At 37.9% G+C, this 23,413-nt stretch overlaps 1 protein-coding gene across 2 annotated transcripts in view; it reads right to left on the bottom strand.

Moving 5' to 3' along the window:
• GLIS3 (GLIS family zinc finger 3) overlaps window positions 1-23,413 on the bottom strand; it is a 589,608-nt gene that overhangs the window by 32,597 nt on the left and 533,598 nt on the right. For both annotated transcript variants that reach the window (XM_027862989.1, XM_027862991.1), the window contains one exon: window positions 5,655-5,830. In XM_027862989.1, coding sequence (XP_027718790.1) covers window positions 5,655-5,830 — 176 coding nt within the window. The remainder of the gene's footprint in view (window positions 1-5,654; window positions 5,831-23,413) is intronic.

Below are 23,413 nucleotides of genomic sequence, written 5' to 3'. Positions count from 1 at the left end.
AGCGGATTGAATGGAGGATTCAGCGGCTGTAGCTACAGCTCTTTAAATCATGAGAAGGCAGGTTATGAACTGCAGGAGACAGAAACTAACAGGGACGGCTCCTGCTCCCCATAGCTACATGATATATATCAAATGGCTCAGGCTGGAGAAAGCACTCCATGGTATTCTCCTTAATGAAATCTAATGACTCGACCTTGCCTGATTGAAATCTTTGTGTTGGCTACTGGGAAACTTTAGAGAAGTAGGAAAAAAATAAGAGTAAGCAGTGAAGGAATAGTTTCCAGAGGAAGGATTTCAGTTGTATGGGGTAAACTGAGATCATGCTTTACAGACTTTTGCTAGGAATGGTGACGATGTAGAACGTTATTGTCCCTTAAGCAGGAAGGATGATCTTTCAAGGACTCAAATCAAGCAGTGTTTATTAAGTACCTACTGTATACCACGCCACGCACCATGCTGAGTGCTAGGAATAATAAAGAGGTATAGTCTCTGCCTTTAGGGAGCTCAGAGTCAAATGGATTCACAGAGATCTGTAGGATCATAGATCATAGGGGCATACATTTAGAGCTAGACGGGACCTTAGCGGCCATCTCTTCCAACTCTCTCATTTTACAGATGAAGAAACTGAGATCTAAAGAGGTTAAGTGGCTTGTCCATGATTACACAGTTTGTAAGTTACAAAGCTAGGATTTGAACCTAGGTCCTGACTTCAACTCCAGAATACTTCCTACTGTATCAAAATGCAACACAAAGGTACTTACTCTGTTTAATCACTATAAAATGAAAAGAGGAAAAAAAGGAGGGTCTTCAAAAAATAACTTACCGTGATAGTTATTTGTCCTATCTGGTAGAGCCTGGGATCCTAGAATTTACATCTGGGAAGGAACTCAGAGATCCTAAAATCATAGGATCATAGATCTGGAGCTGGAAAGGTTCCAGATAATCTAGTCCAACTCCTTAGTTTTATAGATGAGGAAACCAAGGCCCAATAAACTTAAAAGACCTTAGTTCAAATCCCCACTCCGATACTTATTAACTGTATGATCATTGGAAAGTCACTTCATTTTTTTGAAGCCTCAATTTCCTTAGAGGTAAAATGACGTAGAAATGTACCAACCTCATTGGATTGCTACGAAACTCAAATGAGATAATGTATGTAAACTGCTTTGCAAGTCTTGAAGTGCTATATAAATGTCGCTATTATTATTTCTTACAGAATTATAGCAGATCAGGGGAAATTGTTCTGGAAAAGAGTTTTATTTTTAGAGTGAAAAAAAAAGAACTGAATCCTATGCCATAAAATAGTATTGAAAGTCTCCCAGTGATATCCCAGGAGAGGAAAAATGTGTTTAAAATGGCACAGAGGAAGCTGAGATCTGAGAAGGCATGTGTTTTTTATCTATCCAGCTTCTAATCTGTACATGACCCAAAGGAATATTCCTTCAGTTTTTGCATGGAGTTGAAATACCCTTCTCATTTACCCAGGTCTTTCTTTTTTTAATTTTTCAAGCACAAAGGAAAAAAAAAAGGTCTTCCTGTAATTGAGCTCTAGTGAAGTGATTGGTACTCTATTTAAATAGAATATGAATCATGTCCTGTGTGGACATTACATTTTTTAAGAAATGTACTGAAGTGAGTAAAAAGAATGTATTAAGCTCAAACCTGGATATACCAAAGCTAAGCTGATCTGCAGATTTTTCAGAAATTCAGATTTCGTAGGGAAGATAATGGCCAGAGAGAGAAAAGGGAAACTAAAGGGGCAATGGGGCATGACAGATTAGGAGTCAGGAGGCCTAGGTTCAAGTGCTGACTCCGATGCTCATTCACTTTGTGACATTGGACAAAATCACAGCTCTCTGGACCTCAATTTCCATATCTGCAAAGTGAGGATTTTGGACCAAATTTCTAAGAGCCTTTATAGTTTTAAAATTAGTCTGTACTTTCATTTTGCCGGTAAAGAAACTGAGGTCCAGGAAGGTGAAGAGGTGCAATGATTTGCCCAAAGTCCCACAAAGAAAATACTAAGTAGCAGAATTCAAATTTGAACCCAGGTCTTCAGACAACAGATCAAGTACATTTTCGACTTCACCACATTGTTTCATATATAATTGGAACAGGCTTTAAAGAGCATCTAGTACAAACCCTTTATTCTAAGAAGGGGAAACTGAGGCTGAGTGAAGGGAGTTTATCAAGGTCACACAGCTAATTAGTACAGTTTTGCATGTTTTGACATTTTTGTTCTATATAATCGCATAGAGCTGAAGGGAAAAACAACAGTTGAGTTCTGGTCTTGAGGAACTCATTGAGTGAGGAACTTAATAGTATGTATATGAATCTTTTTGAAATGTGCATTTCATCAAACACTTTTTAAAAAAGCTGTTAATGGAACACCAGCTTGACTTAGTTTCTAAATCAGTCACCAGTAATGTAGACATGGCACTATTTAAAGGGTGACTTCATACCTAAGACTCAGCCCGACAATTTATGCTGCCCTTTGCCTTGGTTCTTCCTCCCTGTTAAAAATGGTAATATTTCTTCTCAACCTCCATCTACTGTGAAGAACTCTGAGGGCATCTGAGTCAGATGCCATCCGAACTCTGAGATGATGATTAAGTCATGAACTCCTTGGAAGACATACTTAACAAGAACACATGGTTGCTGTCACATAGCAATGCTGGCACTAATTGAACACACTGGGATTTCATTAGGGCATAGTTGAATGCTATTGTCATGACCTTGCTAAACAACCTTGGGCTGGTCACTTGTCCTTTTGGAGTCTCAGTTTCCTTGTCTGTTAAATGAGGGGATTGGACTAGTGAATTTTTAAGATTCCTTCTATCTTCAGATCCTGGGATTACTAACATCAAATAAGGCATCAAATGGTGATATCTGCTTGCCAAAATTATTTGCCACTGTCATGGAGGATGTCCTATGCAGAGATCAAATGGATGACAGTTTCTTCAGAAATAATAAGGTCATTCAGTTGTTCCTGTTTATAAATATCTTGGGGTATCAATGCATGAATGGGAAAATATTCATCAAGCATTTACTATGTGCCATATAGTGGGCTAAATGTTAGTGATACAGACAAAAAAGCAGACAGTTCCTGTCCTCAAGTGGCCTACAATTTAATGGAGGAGATAACAGGGAGGAGTATTTTAACTTGGAAAGTTACAGGGATTGTGAATGGGTCCAGAAGCTGACATACCTCACCAAAGAGCAATGACAGAATTGATATGATCATTGTTCCTTGCCTCCAGACTTGGAGGGTCAGGGAGAAGAAGAAAGGAAACCTGTGATCCTTCTTGTGCACTGGTGACAAGATTGTGCAAAACGTGGCTGGAGAGGAAAGGGTGATCCAGACCCATGATATCAAAAGGCTTTCTCAATTTAGGTTTCAATATTAAGGTTAATAATATGTTTTTTTTTCTTTTCTTATTGTGTATTTAAATTTTAGTATTTAAGTCTGAAATTTAAAAAAAGAAAAGTCAGAACTAAAATAAAATTAAATATATGAGGGAAAAAATGGTTTCCTCAGTGAAATCTATAAACACTCCAAAGAGTGACCTATCAATCTACATAGGAAAAAAGAAAGATGAAGAATGTTTATTGCCTAACCAGAGGTCAGGAAACTATGGCACCTGGACCAAACTGGGCTAAGAATAGTTAGCTTGAGAGCTGTACAAAAACAGGTGGTAGACCAGATATGGCCCATGGCTGTAGTTTACTGACTCCTGACCTAATATAACCATTGATTTAGAACATTAGAACATATATATCTTGGAAGGGCATTGCAAATAGACATGAGCTGCAGTCATAATTGAACAGAAAGAAGAGAATGAGAAGACTGCCTTTGATCACACATCCAATGATCCCCAACTACTCTGTGACACACAAAAAGTCTCATCTTTTTAACACCAATATTTAGGAGATGCTTATGCTTGCAAACCATAGAATAACATAATTTCAATGAATCAAAACTGAGAGTGATTCAAAGGGCAATGAAGACACCCATGCTGGACATAAGAAGGCTGTAGGATATTCACCAGAGTGGTCTAGAACCAAGAGTGTCCTGAGGCTTAAATAAGATAATGAATGTAAAGTAAATGTAAAGTACTTTTCAAACCTTAAGGCATTATATAAAATGCCAGTTATTATTATTAATATTATTATAATTGTGATCAGCTTATAACCACCAGGCTTCTGGTCTGGTGATGATTTCATTCCCTGAACTTTCTACTATACTGTTCTTGAGTCTCAAGCCATGATTATAGAATAATAAAAGGGTGTGCTTTTAAATGTTTAACAGACTCTGAAAATATATGTGTGTGAAATATGTATATATGCACACATATATACATATACACACATACATGTATGTATACACATTATATATATATATGCTCACATTTTTAAGTTTACTCTATTATTAATACTTTCTTAAGTATAGACAATCACAGAGCAATAAATCAAGTCATGATTTATTAAGATTACCAATTTCTGAAATGCAAATTCTCACACTGACAATTTAATAATTGAGTTGCAAAAGCAGTTTAGAAATGGCTAGAACCCAGATTTCCTGACTAACATTCCAGTATTCTGTCTAATTATTTAATTAAAAATCATGGATGCTCTATAGGAAAACTTCAATGTCTCTTAGTAAGCCTCCGTTATGGTTTAAGACAGACAATTCAAGTCAGAGGTACCAAAATTAAGATGGACTTGATGTGAAGAAGGATCACAGGTTTATAGATCAAAAACTGGAAATGATCTCAGGCCCTCTAGTTCAACAGCTCCATTTAACAGTTGAAGAAACTGAGGGCCAGAGAGATTAAGTGACTGTCTAAGATCGCACAGGTAGTCAGTGTCAGAGGTGGGATCTGAACTTAGCTCCTCAGGCTTGTCATCTAGTGCTCTTTCCTCCATACCCCATTGCCTCCATCTGATCCATGATAAGATGAAAAATAGATAAAACAGGCTATGACTCTGATTTGCAGATGCAGGTCCTGAGAAGAATCCATTAAGGAGTCCTTTGCCCTGTTCTGCAGTAATGAGGTTCCCTTTGTGGGAGAAGGTTCTTCTTGGGAGAGATGGTGCCACAGGTACTGATAAGATGGAGGACCCAGCCTGAATCCTCACCTGCTTCCTCTTTCTGAAGCCACTTGCCCATGAACTTTGTCCTGCAGGCAGAGTCAAACATCTTTCTGACAAGTTAGGTTTGCCTACTACTCTTTCTTAAGCTACAGGGTCCATCCCAGCTTCTTGTAGTATATTTGTTTTTCTCCTGACTCATCTACCATCTTTTGGAAGCAGAGAGTAATTATGCATAAATAACATTGTGATGGATAAACCTAGGGCAAAGGGGGCTGGAGGGGCCTAGACCTACAGCCTGGATTCTCCCTGTTCTATGGATTGAACTATTTGTGAGGATCAAAAATAATGCCACCTCATTTTTCAAGTCTGCAAAATACAGAGGGATTCCATGGCTTATTTTATTTTTATACATATCACTGCAGAGGAAGGCATCAAGAAACTGAAGGAGAACCTTCCTCTTCTGATTCAAATGTATTCTGAGGATTCAGGGGCAACCTTACCAAGACAATAAAGCTTTTTCAAAGCAAGGCACTGTAATTTTCTATTTCTTTTTTCCTTACCATGGACATGGATGCCATTTGGTTGAAAGGAAGAACTCGTTACTGGCTGGTATGACTTCAAGTGTGATCCTGCTGACTGCTGAACATGGGAAGGTGGTGGTCTCTGCATGACCAAAGGAGGGGCTGGCATTCTCTGGGGGCTGATATGGTGGGGAGATGGAGCAGAAGGGGCAAACCTAAGGAAACAATCAGAAAAAATAGGAAGCAATATAAGATGGCTGGAGCAAAGGTTAAATTAAGAAAACAAAAAAAAAAAAAGCTTTTGAGGCAAAATGTTAGTTAGCTGATCACAGATCGTGGCTTAGCAAAGAGAATGACAATACACTCTTAAATAACAAACCTGTATTACTTGCTTCTCATCCATTCATTCCCTCCCTTGAGCTTCTCATTTCACTCACATCTTAACTATGATTATTAAACAAACCAGTAAAGGAGAGAAAAAAACAAACAAACAAACAAACCCCACAGTTACATGTGGGTTTGTTAAGTCTTTCAAACTTGATTTCAAACATTTGGAGGTTGGCGAAGCTCAGAACACATTTTGCCAGGACCCCTTTTTCTGCTAATTTTTAAATCCATTTGTATTTTAAGGGAAATTTAATCCATATGTTTCTAATTCATTTACACTTAGCTCATCAAAATTTTGTTTTGTAAGACACATGTGATGTCCAAGAAGTGTTACAGGGGTTTGGTATGACGGTCTAATCCTTTTCAAACAATGCATTTCCCTTTGCCAAGAGTAAATTGACTTAAATCTCAAAAGGGTCAAGTATGGTTTGAAATGCAGAGCCCCAGAGGCTGAAGTGGGTTCTGTGCTTGGCACAAAGCACTCCCTTGGCTCAAACAGAAACAGAATGGGAAACCATCTTTTGCAACTATTTATGCCAATCATGTTCATTCTGTAGGGTAGTTTTTAGAGGGAAGGGAAGGCAGGAATGTTTGTAATAACACATTACCTAGCACTTTAGGGTTTAAAATGTGTTTTCTTTTTTAACAGCCCTGTGAGGTAGATAGTGTGAATATTGTTTTTGTATATGATATTTTATTTTTCCCCAATTACATGTTTAAACAATTTTTGACATTTTTGTGTTTCAAATTCTATCCTTCCCATCTTCCCTCCCCTCCTCCCTCCCTGAGATAGTAAGCAATCAGATATAGATTACACATGTGCAATCATATAAAACATTTCCATATTAGTCATTTTGTACAAGAAGATTCAAATAAAAAAAATAAAGTAAGAAAGTGAAAAACAGCATGCTTCAGTCTGTATTCAGACAATATCAGTTCTTTCTCTGGAGGTGGATAGCATGCTACCTCATGAGTCCTTTGTGATTGTTTTGTATCATTGTATTGATAAGAACAGCTAATTCATCCATAATTCTTCATCATACAATATTATTGTTACTGTGCACAACATTTTCCTGGTTCTGCTCACTTCACTTTGCATCAGTTCATATTCGTGAATAGGAGGATAGAGGAAGGGAACAGGTACAGGCTGGTTGTCACCAGCGCTCTGGCAAAAACATTGATAGCCTGGAAAGTACCTTAGATAGGTTCTGCTCCCTTTTAAGCCTTTCCAGGGGATACTTCCAATCAATCTAAAGACATAAAGAGACTTAAATTTGGGTATCAAACTGAGGAAAGGAATCAATACTGTTTGGTAGTCTGGACTTGGCTTCCCTCCCCATACTCCCCCTCACCCTGGCCACATACACACTTTCTTTTCTTGAACAACAATGAAATTCAACACTTACTAAGCAACTACTATGTAGAAGGCAATGTGTTGGTGTCTTTATCATGAAGATTAAAAAAAAAAAGCACAGTCATCCTTAGACTTACAATCTACTGAGTGGGGAACATGGAGGGATACAACAGTTGTAAAAATAAGTCTAAATCAAAGAAGAACGGGAGAAAGGAACCAGAGCAAACCAGCATGGTACTCTAGGAAACTGAGGAGCCAGAGAATTCTAGGACCAGGGGAAGGTGGGGCAGTGTCTGGTGCATAATAGGTATTTAAAGAAATACTAGTTGACTGACTTGGGGAAATAGAACCTGAGCTGAATCATGAAGGAAGAGGATTTAAACACTGGGTCAGGAGGAGAAAGGAGTACTTTACAGATATGGGGGAGGGAGGAATGTGCAGCTTTCACAGTGAATGCAAAGAGGCTGAAGGTGGCAAGATGAAACTGAAGAACAGCTAACAATCTAGTTTGTCTGGAATGTAGAGTCCATGAAAGGGAATACTGTGGAATAAAGCTTGGAAGGTAGACTGGAGTCATATTGTGAAGGGTCTTAAATGCTAGGCTGAGGAATTTGATTCAATTCTATAGGTATTAGGAAGCTACTGAAGACTTTTGAGAGGGGAGTCACATGTGCCTTAGGAAGATTGTTTGAGTAGCTGTGAGAAACACAAACAAGATAGAGAAGAGATTAGAGGTAGGGAGTCCAACTCAGATACTATTATAATAGTCTAATAATTCTAAAAGCTGAAAAATTTACCTAATTCCTAAAATCTGGGGCTGACTCCTAGATCAAAATCAATTATGATAAGTCCTAATAAATAGACAGTAGTCATAAGTTCATCAGAAGTACAACTTAATGAATGACCAACTTTTCAACTAGTTGTTCTTCCATCCTTCAGACTCAGGCTGTGGAAGTAGTACTCCTAGATCACTTACCTGATTATATCATTAACTTCCTTGTAACAAGTCAATTTACCTCTCTCTGTCTTTTAAAATTCACATATAAGAAAGAATGATTCTCTAAACTGAAATCCCTTTTCTTTCCTATTCTATCCTGGCCTGCCCTCTTCCCTTTCCCTTCCCTCCCTCTCCTCTCTTCTCTTCTTCTCTTTCCTCTGCTTTCCTGTCCTCTTCTCCCCTCCATCCTCCCTATTGGAACAGTTTAGGTGAGACAGTATGTAAAACTATTCTGACCTTTTTATTGGGATTTAATATAGATGTGTCAAGAAACAACAAAGAGATAAAGAATAATATTGGACTAGAGGACTTGAAAGTTCCCTTACAGCTCTTAAGATATAAGATTTCAGTGGACAGAGGCAGTAGTTGTTAAAGTGAAGGAGTTGAATTAAGCCATCTGGTTTACTGATGGTTTTTATTGCTATTTCTTTTAAAGAAAACACTAATTAAATATCTCTTGCCAGGTAAATATTTTCTTTCAGAGCCTATTATCCTTTCAATAGATATTATCCTGAGAAGAAACATTGAAAGACTTAGGTAAACAAACACAGGACTTACACTGAGAACATCGTCTCCGTGGATCTTTCTAAGATCTCCCCCAAATCTTCCTCCAGTATCTCATCACAGCAAAGAGGTGAACTGTGGAGTTTGAAGGCTACAGACCACAAGTTCTAGTAGGCCCTACCATGCTAAAAAGCATTTGATTCAGACTAAGTTTGCTTGGAAAGAGAGAGAGAGAGAGAGAGAGAGAGAGAGAGAGAGAGAGAGAGAGAGAGCGAGCGAGAGAGAGAAATGGCCATCACTTTTAGGCAACTTCTTTTTGCTTCTACAATATTGGTGGTGACAGAAAAGAGAGCAGAGGTTAACATTAATTAAACATTAACTTAACTGTTGGAACATTACGTGTGGAGTATTTGTTCAATGATCAGTGAAATGACATACTATTTGAAGAAGTGACCCATATCAGTATCGACATTCTTACAATAAATGAAACAAAAGGAAGTTGTAGCTAAATGGATAGATGACTGACAGGTGTGCTCTAGAGAGGCAAAAAAAAGTTAGTGCAGTTAATTTCATTGTGTGTCCAGACGATGTGAAACATCATTTTATGAGAAGCTTGGTTGGTATTATCTTGCATTGTTCATAATGGACATAATAAGCAAAAGAAGGACCATGCAGATAAATGCAGCCTGGATACCAGCATCTGCTACAGAGAGGGATGAGGAAGAGAAATGCTACAAATAATTTGATAGGATTTCCCAACCAAATCAATGTATTTTTGATACACATATGTTTGTGACTTTAATGCTAAGGTTAGCATAGAAGAAGAGGGTGAAGAATAGGTTTTAAAATATGGTTTAGGGTTACGAAGGTTTGAAGTTTTGAAGCATATTCAGAAGTCTCATAACTATATGGAAGTGTAAGATTATATATTTAGAGTCGGAAGCACAACCTCCTCAAATTTCCTCAGAGGAAACTGAGGCTTAGAGAAGTTAGAAGACCTGCCCATCATCACATAGCTAATAAGTATTAGGCAGGATTTGAACTCAAGTATCCCTGATTCCAGATCCAGTAGTTTAAACACTATATGAATACTTTCTTCCCAAACAGATTTAGGATGTAGGCATGGCAAGCACAGATTAACATCATATAAAATGAAATTTATCTTGGCAGACATGAAACTACTGGTTACTGGCAAAAGGAATAATTTCAGAATCAGCTGTTTGTATGTAGTCAGATCGTCGAAAAGATAGAGAAAAAGTCAAAGATTAACATCAAATTAGAAGAAAGGCTGAGGATGAGAAGACATTTCATAGAACTGTAATAACTACAACCTGATCTATTAAAACTCTCAGTCCTGAAAAGTAGTAAGTGGCGAAAGTCCAAGATGGGGCCTTTCTTTATAAATGTTTTCTTCAAAAGATCTGACACATAAAACAGTTGCCACAGTGAGGGGCCCCAAAGAACCTCAAAATTATCTCAGCCAGTAAATACTCTATTTAGCCAAGAGTTATACCTAAAGGCAACATTGGCTTAAAAGAGAAACATATTTGTATTGCATGAAAGGATTCTGGAATCCAGAGTCATCCACAATGTCAGAGCCTAGGATCTATCTGTAATAGCCATCCAGTTTTGATACAGTTTACTTTTTGAATTCTCAATGATTTGGGGAAATTTGTATTTGTAGTCACAGGAATTTGTTGTCTGTGGATTTATGAAGGATAACAGTCTTCTGGCATGTCAATCTAGCTTCCTGACAATTTTTAAGGTATCTTGTAGATACTAAATTTTTGTGACCTTCAGTGATATGTTGCATAGTTTCTACCATTTAATAAATCTTGGATCCCTAAGAATGATTTTTTCTGTAATTTCCAGCAGTGTTAGCCCTAGTTCATCATTCTCCCTCACCTGACATATCCAAAGCCACATCTTGCCATTTCTTCTCTACTCATATAGCCAACACCTTAGTTCATACCCTCATTACCTCTTGCCTAGATTATTGCAAAAGTCTCCAAATTGATCTCCCTACCTCCAGTCTCTTCCCACTCTAGTCCATCCTACAAACTGCCAAAGTGATTTTCATTAAGTACAATTATAACCATGTCACTCACCTGCTCAAGATAGTGGCTCCCTGATACCCCTAGGATAAAATACTGTCTCTTAAATTTAGTTTCAAAAACCCTTTACAACTGGTCTTAACCTATGTTTCCAGAGTCATTGTACATTTCTCCACTTCCTACATCCTGTGATCCAGCCAAACTAGCCTTCTCTTTGTCCCTGACACTGACCTCTCCATCTCCTGTCTCTGTGTCTTAGCAATGGCAATCCGATCTTCCTCAAACACATTCCCACTTTAACTTCATCCCACAGATTCTTTTTTCTTCAAGATGCACTAAAATATCATCTTCTACAAATAGCCTTCCCTGATCCCCCAACTGCTAGTATTCTTCCTCTCAAGCTACCCTTTCCCAATAAAGAAGGCACGAAAACATAAGATTCACTTTGGAAAGATTTCTATCAAACATTAAAACTATAAAAATAATTGGTAAAGAGACAAGTTTTCATATTGATAGAATCCTCATATTTTCTTCAATTATTTACTCATTAATTCATCGATTCAACAGGCATTTATCAAGTACCTGCATTGTACAAAGAACTGTGAAAGGTGGTGGGGGAAATGCAAAGTTTAATATGTCCAGATCCCTGTCCTTATAAAGTAGTGGAATAAATCCAGTAGTGGAATAAAACATATAAATATACCCCTATAAGACACTATAGTCTACAAACTACTCTGTTAAGGCTGGGGGAAAGGCTGGCTGTGAAGAGCGTCTAAGGATTCCTGGAGGAGGTGGCAGCTGAGCTGGGCTTCAAAGGATTGGTAGGAATTCACTAGACAAAGAGGGGGAAGGGAAGCCCAATCTAAGTAATAGGAACAACAGTATTAAAGGCATAAAGGCAGAAAAGAACATGGAATTTTTTGAAAAGAGACTAAAGGAAGATAGTAATATGGGATATCTGGAAATGGAGGGCTGTAACATGTTTGCAGAATGTCAGGCAAAGGAGGTTTGTACTCAGTGGGTAATAGGGAGTCACTGGATATTTTTGAGTAGAGTAATGACATAACAAAGTCTCTGTATAAGAAAGATTATAATGCTGAACAAAGGAGACATAATAATTTAGATTCACTCTATTAGAGTCATGCCTGGAAGCTAGAGAATGGACTCAGTAATCTCAGAAGTTCTGTCCAGGCTAATTATTCTACAAAATATGACTCTGTGATGTAATAATCTCAATTTTCCCCCAGCTGTTAATCTGCATGCCTTGGTGTTTGTCGTTATTAACCTTACAAGGCTTAAACTTTACAAGGCTTCATTTGCTCCCACTTACTGTCTTCTTCCTTGGTCTCTTTATGCTTTTGAAACAATAGATCACTGTTATATAAATATACAAACCACTAAGACCAGCAAAATCTCTGCTTACAGGAAACAGACTGCATGAAGGAAAACAAACATACAATCCAGGCTGCCACCCTCCACTCACTTAGCGTAGTTGGAGTAACCTTACCATGAGCTAAAAGTTGTCTGCCGAAATGCAGGAAACAGGTTTCAAATACAGAAGTACAGAAAATATACGTAACAAAAGAATATTCTCCTTAAGGCTGTACCTGATTTTTCAACTTTCTTTGATGTTTATTCTCCCCAATTTCCCTTCCCTCCTTAGTCCTCCCTACCAACATAAACCCTTCCTCAGCTTTATGCTCTGAAACAAGTAAGAGCTTTGTGCAAGTTTAGAAGGCTTGGGTAAGGATAGTAGATGGCAAAGAGGAAGGATCAGAGGGCACCATTACCTTGGGCAATGTTCATCAATACTATGAAAGTTTCCCAGAGTATTAATATGGCTTTAATAGGTTTATTGAGCAAGGGGTCTCTAAAAGATTGTAACTGAAAGTGACATTTCCTTTCTCAAATTCATCTTTTTCTTCATCATTGACAACATCATGATCATAACTTCCCTGAGAGATAATGGGTTTGTTCTAATTGTATGTCTTCAAACAGAGGATCAATGACTACTTGTTGAGAATGTTCTTGTAGAGATTCCTTTTGAGTATAGGCTGGACTAGGTGGCCAAAGAGATGTCTTTCTACCCTCAAATTTGATGATTCTCCTAAATCTGTGACATTTCTATGGGCTTTGTATAGCTGTAGCATGTCACAGAGGATAGAGAGCCAGTTTCAGGGTAAAGAAGACCTGAATTCAAGTTCCAACTGGGTCACATACTGGATATGTGCCCACCTAAGCATGTCAGCACAGTGCCTGGCACATAGTAGGTATTTGTTGATGTAATGTGTCAATGCCCTAAGTAACTAAGATGATCCCTAAGATGCTTTCCAACACTAAATCCTACGATCATATGATTTTATTGGACTGGAATCCCCTTTGCAGGGCCCTTGAGAATAGGGTCTCCTATATTTGTCATCTTTCTCTCCTCAGAGCCCAGCATGGTACTTTGCAATAGAAGCTGCTTAACAAATGTTTGCGGTACTGTATTTAAGTGAATTTAAATTATTGGTATCGTTGAACCTCCAAATGCAATAAGACAGGCAAGTGACAAGCATTTTCTCAAAGGCCAGTCACTCACTGTGTGTTGCATTGATTCCTAAAGGAACACTATTTCATTGAAGAAGCATTGTGATAGCAGAAAGGACACTGGATTTGGAGCCAGGAGAGAAAGAAAATCATTCTGGAGTCAGAGGATTTGGGTTCAGGTCTCAGCTCTGTCCCTTGTTTCCTATGTGACCTTGAACAAATTCACTTCTCTGGGCCTCATTTTACTCACTTGGAAAATGAGATTAAATTAGATGATCTTTAAGGCTCTTTTCAGCTCCAAGTTCTAATCACATGGGTCTGAATCTCAACTTTTCCACTTATTAGCTGAGTGACCATATTTCTTTTATTTCCTCCAACTACTTACTAGTGAGAACTCACTTTGTCGATGCTCTCAGAACCAATGTGCTGAATTCTACACATCTTCAAGTCATGCTGCCTAGTACATGCCCTCCCTTTCTCTCTCCAATCTCCTCCCCGTCCACCACCAACTTTTCACTTCTTACTCTGGGAACAGAAATGAAATTAACACTACCATTCCTGGAAAGGATATATAAATCTATTGCTTTATGATGCCATTCAACATCCCTGTAATTTTTTTTTAAGTGAGGCAAACGGGGTTAAGTGACTTGCCCAAGGTCACACAGCTAGTACGTGTCAAGTGTTTGGTCTGAGGTGGGATTTGAACTCAGGTCCTCCTGACTTCAGGGCTGGAGCTCTATCCACTGTGCCACCTGGCTGCCCCCATCCCTGTAACTTTGCTAACCAAATGTCACACCCTATCATTCCCCATTATGTATTACCTTCCTCTATTAAAATGTAAGGTCCTTGAGAGCAAGGACTGTCTTGCTTTCATATTGGTAGCTTTGCCATTTAGCACACTGCCTTGCACATAATCAGTGGTTGAAAAAATTCTTTTTCATTCATTTATTCCCTGAGTATCTCTTTCCTTCTCTGTACAATAGAGATGATCATACTTTTACTTCCTATCTCACAAGGGTGTTCTGAGGACAATGCTTTTCTAATCTTAAAAATGTTGTATAAATATGAGTTATTATTCTTATGCCCAAGTGAAGGATACACAGAGATTGGAGACTATTTCAATACAAGCTACAAAGAGAATTTAAGAAGAGAAGACCCACAGAGGGGGAGGGGAAAGATTAAAAAAAAAGACAACCCAGAATTATTCAAAGTGAAGATAGTAAGATTTCTTTTACAGCTGATTTCATAGAAATCATAGACCCTCAGAGTTAGAAGGGACCTTAGAGGACACTTAGAATTAACAAAGGTCTTCAGGTATGGTAAGGCTGTCACAAAGAGGATAGACAGAAATCAGCTCTTTTTCATTTTTCCTTAGGACAAGACCAAAAGAAATGGGCTTAAACTTTGGAATAAGAGATTAAGCATACTGTAGGAAGAGTTTCCTGACAGTGAGAATTATTAAATGTTTGAATGAGTTGCCAAGGGAGATGATGGAATGTCCTTCTCCAGAGACGTTAAAAATAGATTCTTACATAGATCGGAATCATCCTGATGATTGACTGAATTGTTCAGTTTTTGTCTTGATGTCTGACATCATATATGCATAGCCTCTGGCTATGTCCCTGGTCATTAGTTTCTCCAATAGAGAGTGGGCAGAGGAAGGAAGAAGTGAAAAAAACTCAAGCTAGTCAATTTAGCTTTGCCTAACAGTTCTGATAAGATAGGAAGTTTTGTGTCTTTAAATGTTACATAAATGTAAATTCTTCTTCTTATTATTATTATCATCTTTACCATCACTCATAAATTCCTATTATAAAATATCATAGCAGTAAGATAACTCTAAATTCTGGAAGGCTATATCCATGGAACATAAGTTCTGGCACGATTTTCCATATTGGAAAGGTGATACTTATGGTCCCATTGATGGAGTATACTATATGAAGAACTATCTATCTGAAATAGAGAGGCTCATCGTTAATATTTAGATCTCTAAGAAGTGAGTTCTTCAGTCAGGATAACCCATAATGCACATAAATGGCCCTCAGTCTTGTGGGGTCCTCTTCCCCTTCCAGTAATAGAACTTTGGAAAAGGAGGAAAAGCCATCTATAAATCATCCATAATTATTAACACAATTGTAGATCCTCTAAACATAAGCTCTTTGTCCAATGAATAGTGAGCTGACATACTACTGGAAAGAAATAAATTAAATCAATACTCATAGTCTCATAATAATGAAACCACAAGACAAAAAAAAATAAGTTGGAGCTAAATGGAAGGATGGTTCAAACATTCTCCTTGGACAGGTCAATACAGGAGTCAACAGAATTTGTTCCAGCATGCCAATAAAAGTAATAAGAAACAGCATTTCATAAGATACTCGATCATCTCATCTTATAGTGCTCATGGTGAGTAGAAGCAAAAAAAAAAGCACCAAGAGGATACTTGCAGCTTATGTACCAACTTCTGGTGCTGAGTATGAGATGGAAAAGACATTGTCTTACCAAACTAGCAAGGTCTTCCAAAACAAGTCAACTTCAGTACTTGGTGCCATCAATGTAAAAGTTGACACAGGGGGAGATGGTGAAAAATGTTGTAAAATACGGTTCATGCTTGAAAAATGAAAGAGGCCAAAGGTTTATAGACTAGTCACAAGACTCACAACAATATGACTTCAATTACATTCTTCCAGAAAAACAAAACGTGGTAAATGCAAGATGTGGCAAACACCAAAAATACCATAAAATTAGATTGACACATCAAATGAGGCTGGGCATTGCTGTGGCTGAAATGAGAAGCAGTCAGACCTTTTGATTCATTGGACCAGTGGTCAAAACTAATATTAAATAAGAAGAGAAGCTGAAGATGAGAAGACACTGCAAATAATTGAGCAGTTTTAACCCGACATAGTCAAGGAAGCACTATTGCCAAAAATTCATTTCTTTGTATGTTGTACTCTCGACTTTTTCCACCATGCCCTAGAAAACTCTTCTGCCTGGAAGCTCACTCCAGCCCTGGAATTTTCACATTGGAAGTACCTTCTACTCCTCTGGTCTTTCCCTCTGATTAGCTGGTCCTTTCCAGAACCTCTGTTTATGAAGATAACTCAGGTCAGCCATGACTTCCTTCCTCTCCAGGCTGCATACACTCCAAACTTTCTCTAGCATGTCCCTTTGTTGGTTCTTCCCTTATTATACTTCTGAGAAAAGCTTGTATGAGGTCCAACTGAGTCAATCACTCCAAGAACATACAAAGATAAAACTGGTTAGTAGGGTTATAAATAGATGAGAATGATACGGATTTGTCAATCTTCCTAAAATATTAATTTTTATCATTAGTGAAAGAAAAAAATGCATGTGGTCCTTATCACTTTAGTTCCCAAAGACAAATTAAATAATATCCAATGGATCAGGGATACCCTAATGAAGTCCATGCTGGAGGAGTCATAATCTTGAAAGCCCTGAGTGCTCACTTATAAGGTATCTCAGTGAGGGGAAGACATCAAAGGATGGGGGGAGGAATCAGAGATGATAAAAAATATCTTCAAGACAAAATCAAGAAAACACCAGTAATTACTGACTCATATGTCTACATTCTAATCTCGATAAAACACTTATGAGAATGATCTATGTGTGTGTCATAGGCATCCTGGATGAAAATATGGGAAGGGAATAAGCAAGTTTACGCAGACAATTCTTCATAGAAAAATCACATCTTTTTAGTTACAAAGTTGAATAAAAAAGATACAAAGAAGACAAGATCCCACAGTATTTTATGTTGTTGCTGATTATAGAAAAGCATTTGTCTTAATAGAGTAAAATTCAGCCTTAGAAGCTTTCTCTCCTCTGAAGATGACTCTCATGCACATGTTAAGATCATAGACTTTTGACAAATGCAACCACAGAGATAAATCTGTTCAATGACCTTCTTATTATTCATGTAAAGTGAGACATAAAACAGGGAGTATGTTCACCAAAGGTGTTTGTCACTGTCATGAAAGATTTCTTATGCAGAGTTCAAATGAAAGAAGTGTTCCCTAGGGATGGTGAGATCCTGTAAATGTTCCCACTTACAGATAATACTGTGCTGATTACATCAACCCCCAGGACATTTCAGAGCTCCTTCAGCTAAAACTATGATGACTCAAAAAAGACTGGTCTAATAATTCATTGAGAAAAACTAACCGGAGATTTTTTTTTAATGCCTATTGTTTAGATTATGAAATGCAGTTAGATGACTTATCAACTGAGTTAATATATCAGCAAACATTTTAGACAGGTACTGATGGATGGACAATGAGTTAGGGCTCAGAATTGAAGTGGAGAAAGACAATGGGGCTGGCTTGCATTTGGGAAAAATGTACAGTGCTTTAAATGATTACAAACTTTTGCTCAGGGCAAAGACCCACATTTTCATCACAAACATTTTCTCAGCAATGATCTGTGGTTGCAAATCTTGAAACACAATAACCTCTAAGAAATTAAAATTGTAGGTGGTCCAAGAGTAATGGAGAGATGCTTAGTGGGCACAAATTAGATGCAGCAAATTCCCAATAATGTTCTATTGTCAAGAAATGGGTATCGGAGCAGCTAGGTGGAGCAGTGGATAGAGGACCTGAGTTCAAATACGGCCTCAGACACGTGACACTTACTAGCTGTGTGACCCTGGGCAAGTCACTTAACCCTGATTGCTTCACAAAAAAAAAAGAAATGGGTATCAAAGAGGAAAGGTATGATAACAAAAATAGGGTGTCACATGACATGAGTGAGGGATAATGTAGATGGGCAGTCCTCATGCTCCACTGATACCCTCAAAATAGAAGAAAAGGCCAAGAAAAAGACTTCCAGCTCTCTATAGGACTCCTCTTGTGATGATGTGGGAAGATCTATGGATGGAAATCACATAGGATAAGAAGGCATACACAGGTTATCACCTGCTCCAGTGGAACAAATGCCCATATCAAAGAGTTCATAGGTTCATTAGATACTGAAGTGTTATTATCATTTGAAAGTAATCTTTATTTTCTTGAACTTTATTAGCCATAATATTTGAAAGACTTATGGCTAACACTGCTGACGAGCACTTATATTGCACCTTAAAATAAAATATATTGAGGTTGTTTTAGAAGAGACTCAGAAGACCTAGATGCCCTGGCTTTAACACTTTTTACTAGCTTAGTTGACATGGGTGTATGTATTCAATTCTTTGTGCCTCAGTTTCCTCATCAGCAAAATGCATATGTTAGAATTTTATTACTTGTGTGAAGAAAGCCAAGGGCATTAATGTGCCCTACAAATGTTACTTGTTGTTATACTATTTTGAATATTCTGATTTAAAAACAAAGGAGCAAGGAGGGTTCGGTGTTTAGACATAATACTGGATCTCTACCACCTCTAGGATTTCCACCCTTTATACTCATAAAAGGCATCATAGAATCTCAGAATTGGAAGGGACTTCCAGGATCACCAAATACAGTCTATTGCCTGAACAATGATCCACTCTATATCATAGCTAACAAGAAATCATTCAACCCCTGCTTGGGAGAATTCTAGTGAAGTGGAACTAACTGAGGCAGGCATTTTATATTTGGCTTTCACTAATCATTAGGAATTTTTTTCCATAGGTTAAACTTAAATTTGCCTCTTTGAAACTTCCCCCTATTGCTCATGGCTCTTCCCTTTGGGGTTAAATAGAACAAATCTAATTCCTTTTTTTACAATTTTCTACAATCATATCTTTGATGACAGCTATCATATCTCCCCAAGACTTCTCTTATCCAATCTAAATATCCCCAGTTCTTCAACTGATCCTCATATGGTATGGATGGAAGATCTTCCATGATGCTGATTTCTCTTCTTTGGACAGTCTTCAGCTTATTGAGGTCCATCTCTAACAGTGGTGCCCAGAACTACACACAATACTATGGATGAGGCCTGATGAAGGTAGTGTACCATGGAACTTTTGCTTACATGTTCCTGAAGCCATCCCTCTCATGACAAAGCTCAAGATCATGTTCTTCTTTTTTGAGTAGGCTACCACATCACTGTTGGCTCACATTGAGCTTGCAGTCCACCAAAACTCCCAGACTGCTTCTTTAGATAAATTGCTAACCCTGCTTCCCACCTTATACTTGTCAAGTTGATTTTTTTTATCCAAGTCATAGTGTTTTACATTTATTGTCTAATTTTCTATTCCTTGGGGTAGCACAGACAACATAGTTTACAGTCCTTTCTGCATTCTATTGGTCTTTATCTGGAAGTGCTCCAATTTTTCATTCTCTTCTAAAGGGAAGCATCATGGCCTTGACATAGCATTCCAAATGTGGTCCAACTGCAGGAGAATAGAATAGGACTATAATTTTCCTTGTTATGCACAAGATACCTCTCTTAATAAGGCCTAAGTTCTTAGAAAATGTTTTTCAGTCAAGTCACATTGTTGGCTTCCATATAGAATCTTTGTAAACCAGCTGGCTGTGAAGCCAGAGAACTTGGGCTCTACTAAGTCTCACAGTTGACATTTAATGCCTATGTGACTTTGGATAAGTCACTTCACCTTTTTGAGTATGTTTCTTAATCTACAAATTAGGTATTAAAATAATTCTGCTATCTCCTGTTTGTTGTGAGAAAAGTTCTTCTATAAATATTAAAACAAGGGTTAAAGATGTCCATTATTACTATTCAACATAGTGCTAAAAATGTTTGTTATAATGATAAAGCACACTAAAAAGAAATTGAAGCAATAAACATAGGCAAAGAGGAAACAAAATTATCACTTTTTGTAGATGATATGACAGTTTTACTTAAAGAACCCTAGAGAATCAACCAAAAAAAACTGATTGAAATAATAACTTTATCAAAGTTGCAGGATATAAAATAAATTCCTATAAACCATCAGCATTTTTGTAAATTACCAACAAAATACAGTAGGAAGAGATAGTGAGAGAAATTCCACTTAGAATAAAAAAGTATAAAATACTTTGGAGTCTACTTGTTATGATGCATACTATATGAATACAACTACAAACAACTCTTTAGACTCAAAAATACCTAAGCAATTGGAAAAATACTAATTATCCAATGGTAAGCTAAGCCAATAAAATATAAATGACAATACTACCTAAATTAATTGACTTATCCTGTACCATGCCAATCAAATTACCATAGGATTACTTTATTCATCCATTGGGGAACAAACATAACAGAGTACAGGCAGCAACTCAGCTGAACTCTCCCAACATTCCCCTCTCCAAACAACTTTAGTTTAGTAGTGGCCAGAGCCAACAAAAGGTTGAGGTAAGACATTTTACCAGCCCCAAACAACTTGAGAGGTTGGCAGGAGAGGTCTGTGACACCAGGGTGAGAAACAGCCTAGAGCTCAGCACACACAGTAGTAACACCAGCAGAAGGCCTTAGAGGTGGCTACAGTAGTGGCAGCTGCAGCGGCTTTGAGAGATCTCAGCTCAGAAATGGTAGCGGTATTGGACAACATGTCAGAAAGAAGTTACAGGTACTCTTTGCTGGCAGTGGGTATAGAACTCTGTTGCATTGTTTACACACAGTTCTAGGTCGCAGTTGCAGGTCAAAAAAGAGGACTAGCACTTGTGGCCTCAGGGGAACAAGGGTGTTGGTCACAGTTCCAGGTCAGAGAAGAGCACTTGTGATTGTTTTCAAGGGAACAAGACCCTGATCTCAGTTCCAAAGTAGAAAGGAGTAGTAGCCATTTCAGCTGCAGGAGAACAAGTGACCTGGTAACAGTTTCTTGTCCAAGAGGAGTGATGGTATTTGTGACTGTAGGGGAATAAGGTCTCTTCGTGGAAAAAGACCAGGGCACAGGGCAGGAGAACATTGATTACACCTGTCCTTGGATCATAACATCTTGAAAACACTGGAAACTTACAGACCCCACAGAACTAGCTCTGAAAGCAGTAGCATGGAAAATGTGAAACTTGGAATAGTGCCCCTTCCACCCCAGGAGCAGAGTCCAACTTTAACACAGAGTTAAAAGTCAAGAAATAAGCTGGGAAAATGAGCAAACAATAGCAAAAAAGACCTGACCATAAAAAGCAACTTCAGTGACAGGGAAGATCAAGATGCAAACTTGGAAGAAGATATCAATGTCAAAACAGCTATGAGGAAAACCTCAAATAAAAATGTGAATTGGATACAAACCCAACAAAAATTCCTGGAGTATTTAAGAGGATTTTAAAATCAAATAAGAGAGGTAGAGGAAAAGTTGGGAAAAGAAATAAGAGTAATGCAAGAAAATTATGAAAAGAGAGTCAATAGCTTGGTAAAAGAGGAACAAAAACAATACTGAAGAAAACAAAATCTTTAAAAATTGGCCAAATGGTAAAAGAGGCTCAAAAATTCACTAAAGAGAATTCCTTGAAAAGCATAATTGGCCAAATGAAAAAAATACAAAAAATCATTGAAAAAAACCAACTCCTTTAAAAAGCATAATTGGTCAAATGAAAAAAGAGAGTACAAAAACTCACTCAATAAAATCCTTAAAAATTAGAATTGGGCAAGAAGTGGAAGCTAATGACTCCATCTTACATCAAGAAACAACAAAACAAAGTCAAATGAATGAAAAAAAAAACTAGGAGAAAATGTGAAATATCTCATTGGAAAAACAACTGACCTGGAAAATAGATTTAGGAGAGATAATTTAAGAATTATTGGACTACCTGAAAACCATGATAAAAAAAGAGTCTACATATCATATTTCAAGTAATTATAAAGAAAAGGAAGGAGGGAGAGAGGGAAACAGAAAAGAAAGAAGGGAAGGACCAGGGAAGGAGGGAAGAAGGGAGGGCGGAAGAGAAGGAAGGAAAGAAGGAGGAGTCAGAGAAGGAGGGAAGGAAAAAGAGAAGGAAGGAGAGAGAGAACCAGGAAAGAAAGGATAGAAGAATCAGGGGAGGAGGTAAGGAAGGAGGGAGGAAGTGAAGTAAGGAAGGACAGAGAAGAAGGAAGAAGGGAAAGAAGGAAAGAAGGGGGAAAAGAGGGAAGGAAGGATGGGGGAGGGAGGGGAAAGAAGAAGGGAAAGAAGGATCTACTATGTTCCAGGCATTATACTGTGCATTTTACAAATATTATCTCATTTCATCCTCATAACAACCTTGGGACAAAGGCGCTATTGTTTTTTTTTTTCCATTTTATGTGAGGAAACTGAGGCAGATAGAAGTTAAGCAAGTTGCCCAGCTAGTAACTAAGTTACACAGCTAGTAAGTGTCCGAGGCTGCATTTGAACTTAGGTCTTCCTGATTCCAGGCCCAGTGCTCTATCTATTGTGCCATTTAGCTGGAACCAGCAGACTGATTGATAGTGGTAGAGCAAGGAAGGAATTTCTAAATCCCCCCCAAAAATAGTTTCAGCACTAAGCCAAAGGATCTGGCTCAACTTGGAGCTGTGGAAGTCAGAATTGAGGAGAAACAAAGTACAGAGCCACCATAAAGAGTAACAAAACTATACCTTGATGTTCAAAAGTACTTTAAGTCATACGAACTATGAAACCTGGGAAACCAGGATTGATACAAGTGACCCATGTTATCATCCCCATTGGAGACTGTACACATCCATAGGGAGGGTAGAGACCTATATCCAGAGAAGATTGCTTAATTCTCTATCAACAATAAGTTCTTTCTCCTTGTGGGGAGCCTCCACTCTGTGTAGTACTTCAAGGCAGAAGGTCCATTATAAAGAAAGGGTTGCTTGATATTTCTCAAACCCTAAGTTCTTTCCTCATGGGGAGGCATTTAGGTTATTATATGTCTGGTGGGCTACAATTTTTGTTGAATAAAATTTTATCTTTTGGTATTCTGAACTTGACAGACACCATCCAGCATGAACATATGCCATCTATCCATCTATCAATCTATCTATCTATCTATCTATCTATCTATCTATCTATCTATCTATCTATCTATCTCTCTCTCTCTCTCTCTCTCTCTCTCTCTCTCTCTCTCTCTCTCTCTCT

The sequence above is a fragment of the Vombatus ursinus genome, unplaced genomic scaffold (assembly GCF_900497805.2).
Source record: "Vombatus ursinus unplaced genomic scaffold, bare-nosed wombat genome assembly UNPS02014770.1, whole genome shotgun sequence".
NCBI lineage: Eukaryota > Metazoa > Chordata > Mammalia > Diprotodontia > Vombatidae > Vombatus > Vombatus ursinus.
This window is presented reverse-complemented; position numbering and strand designations above follow the sequence as displayed.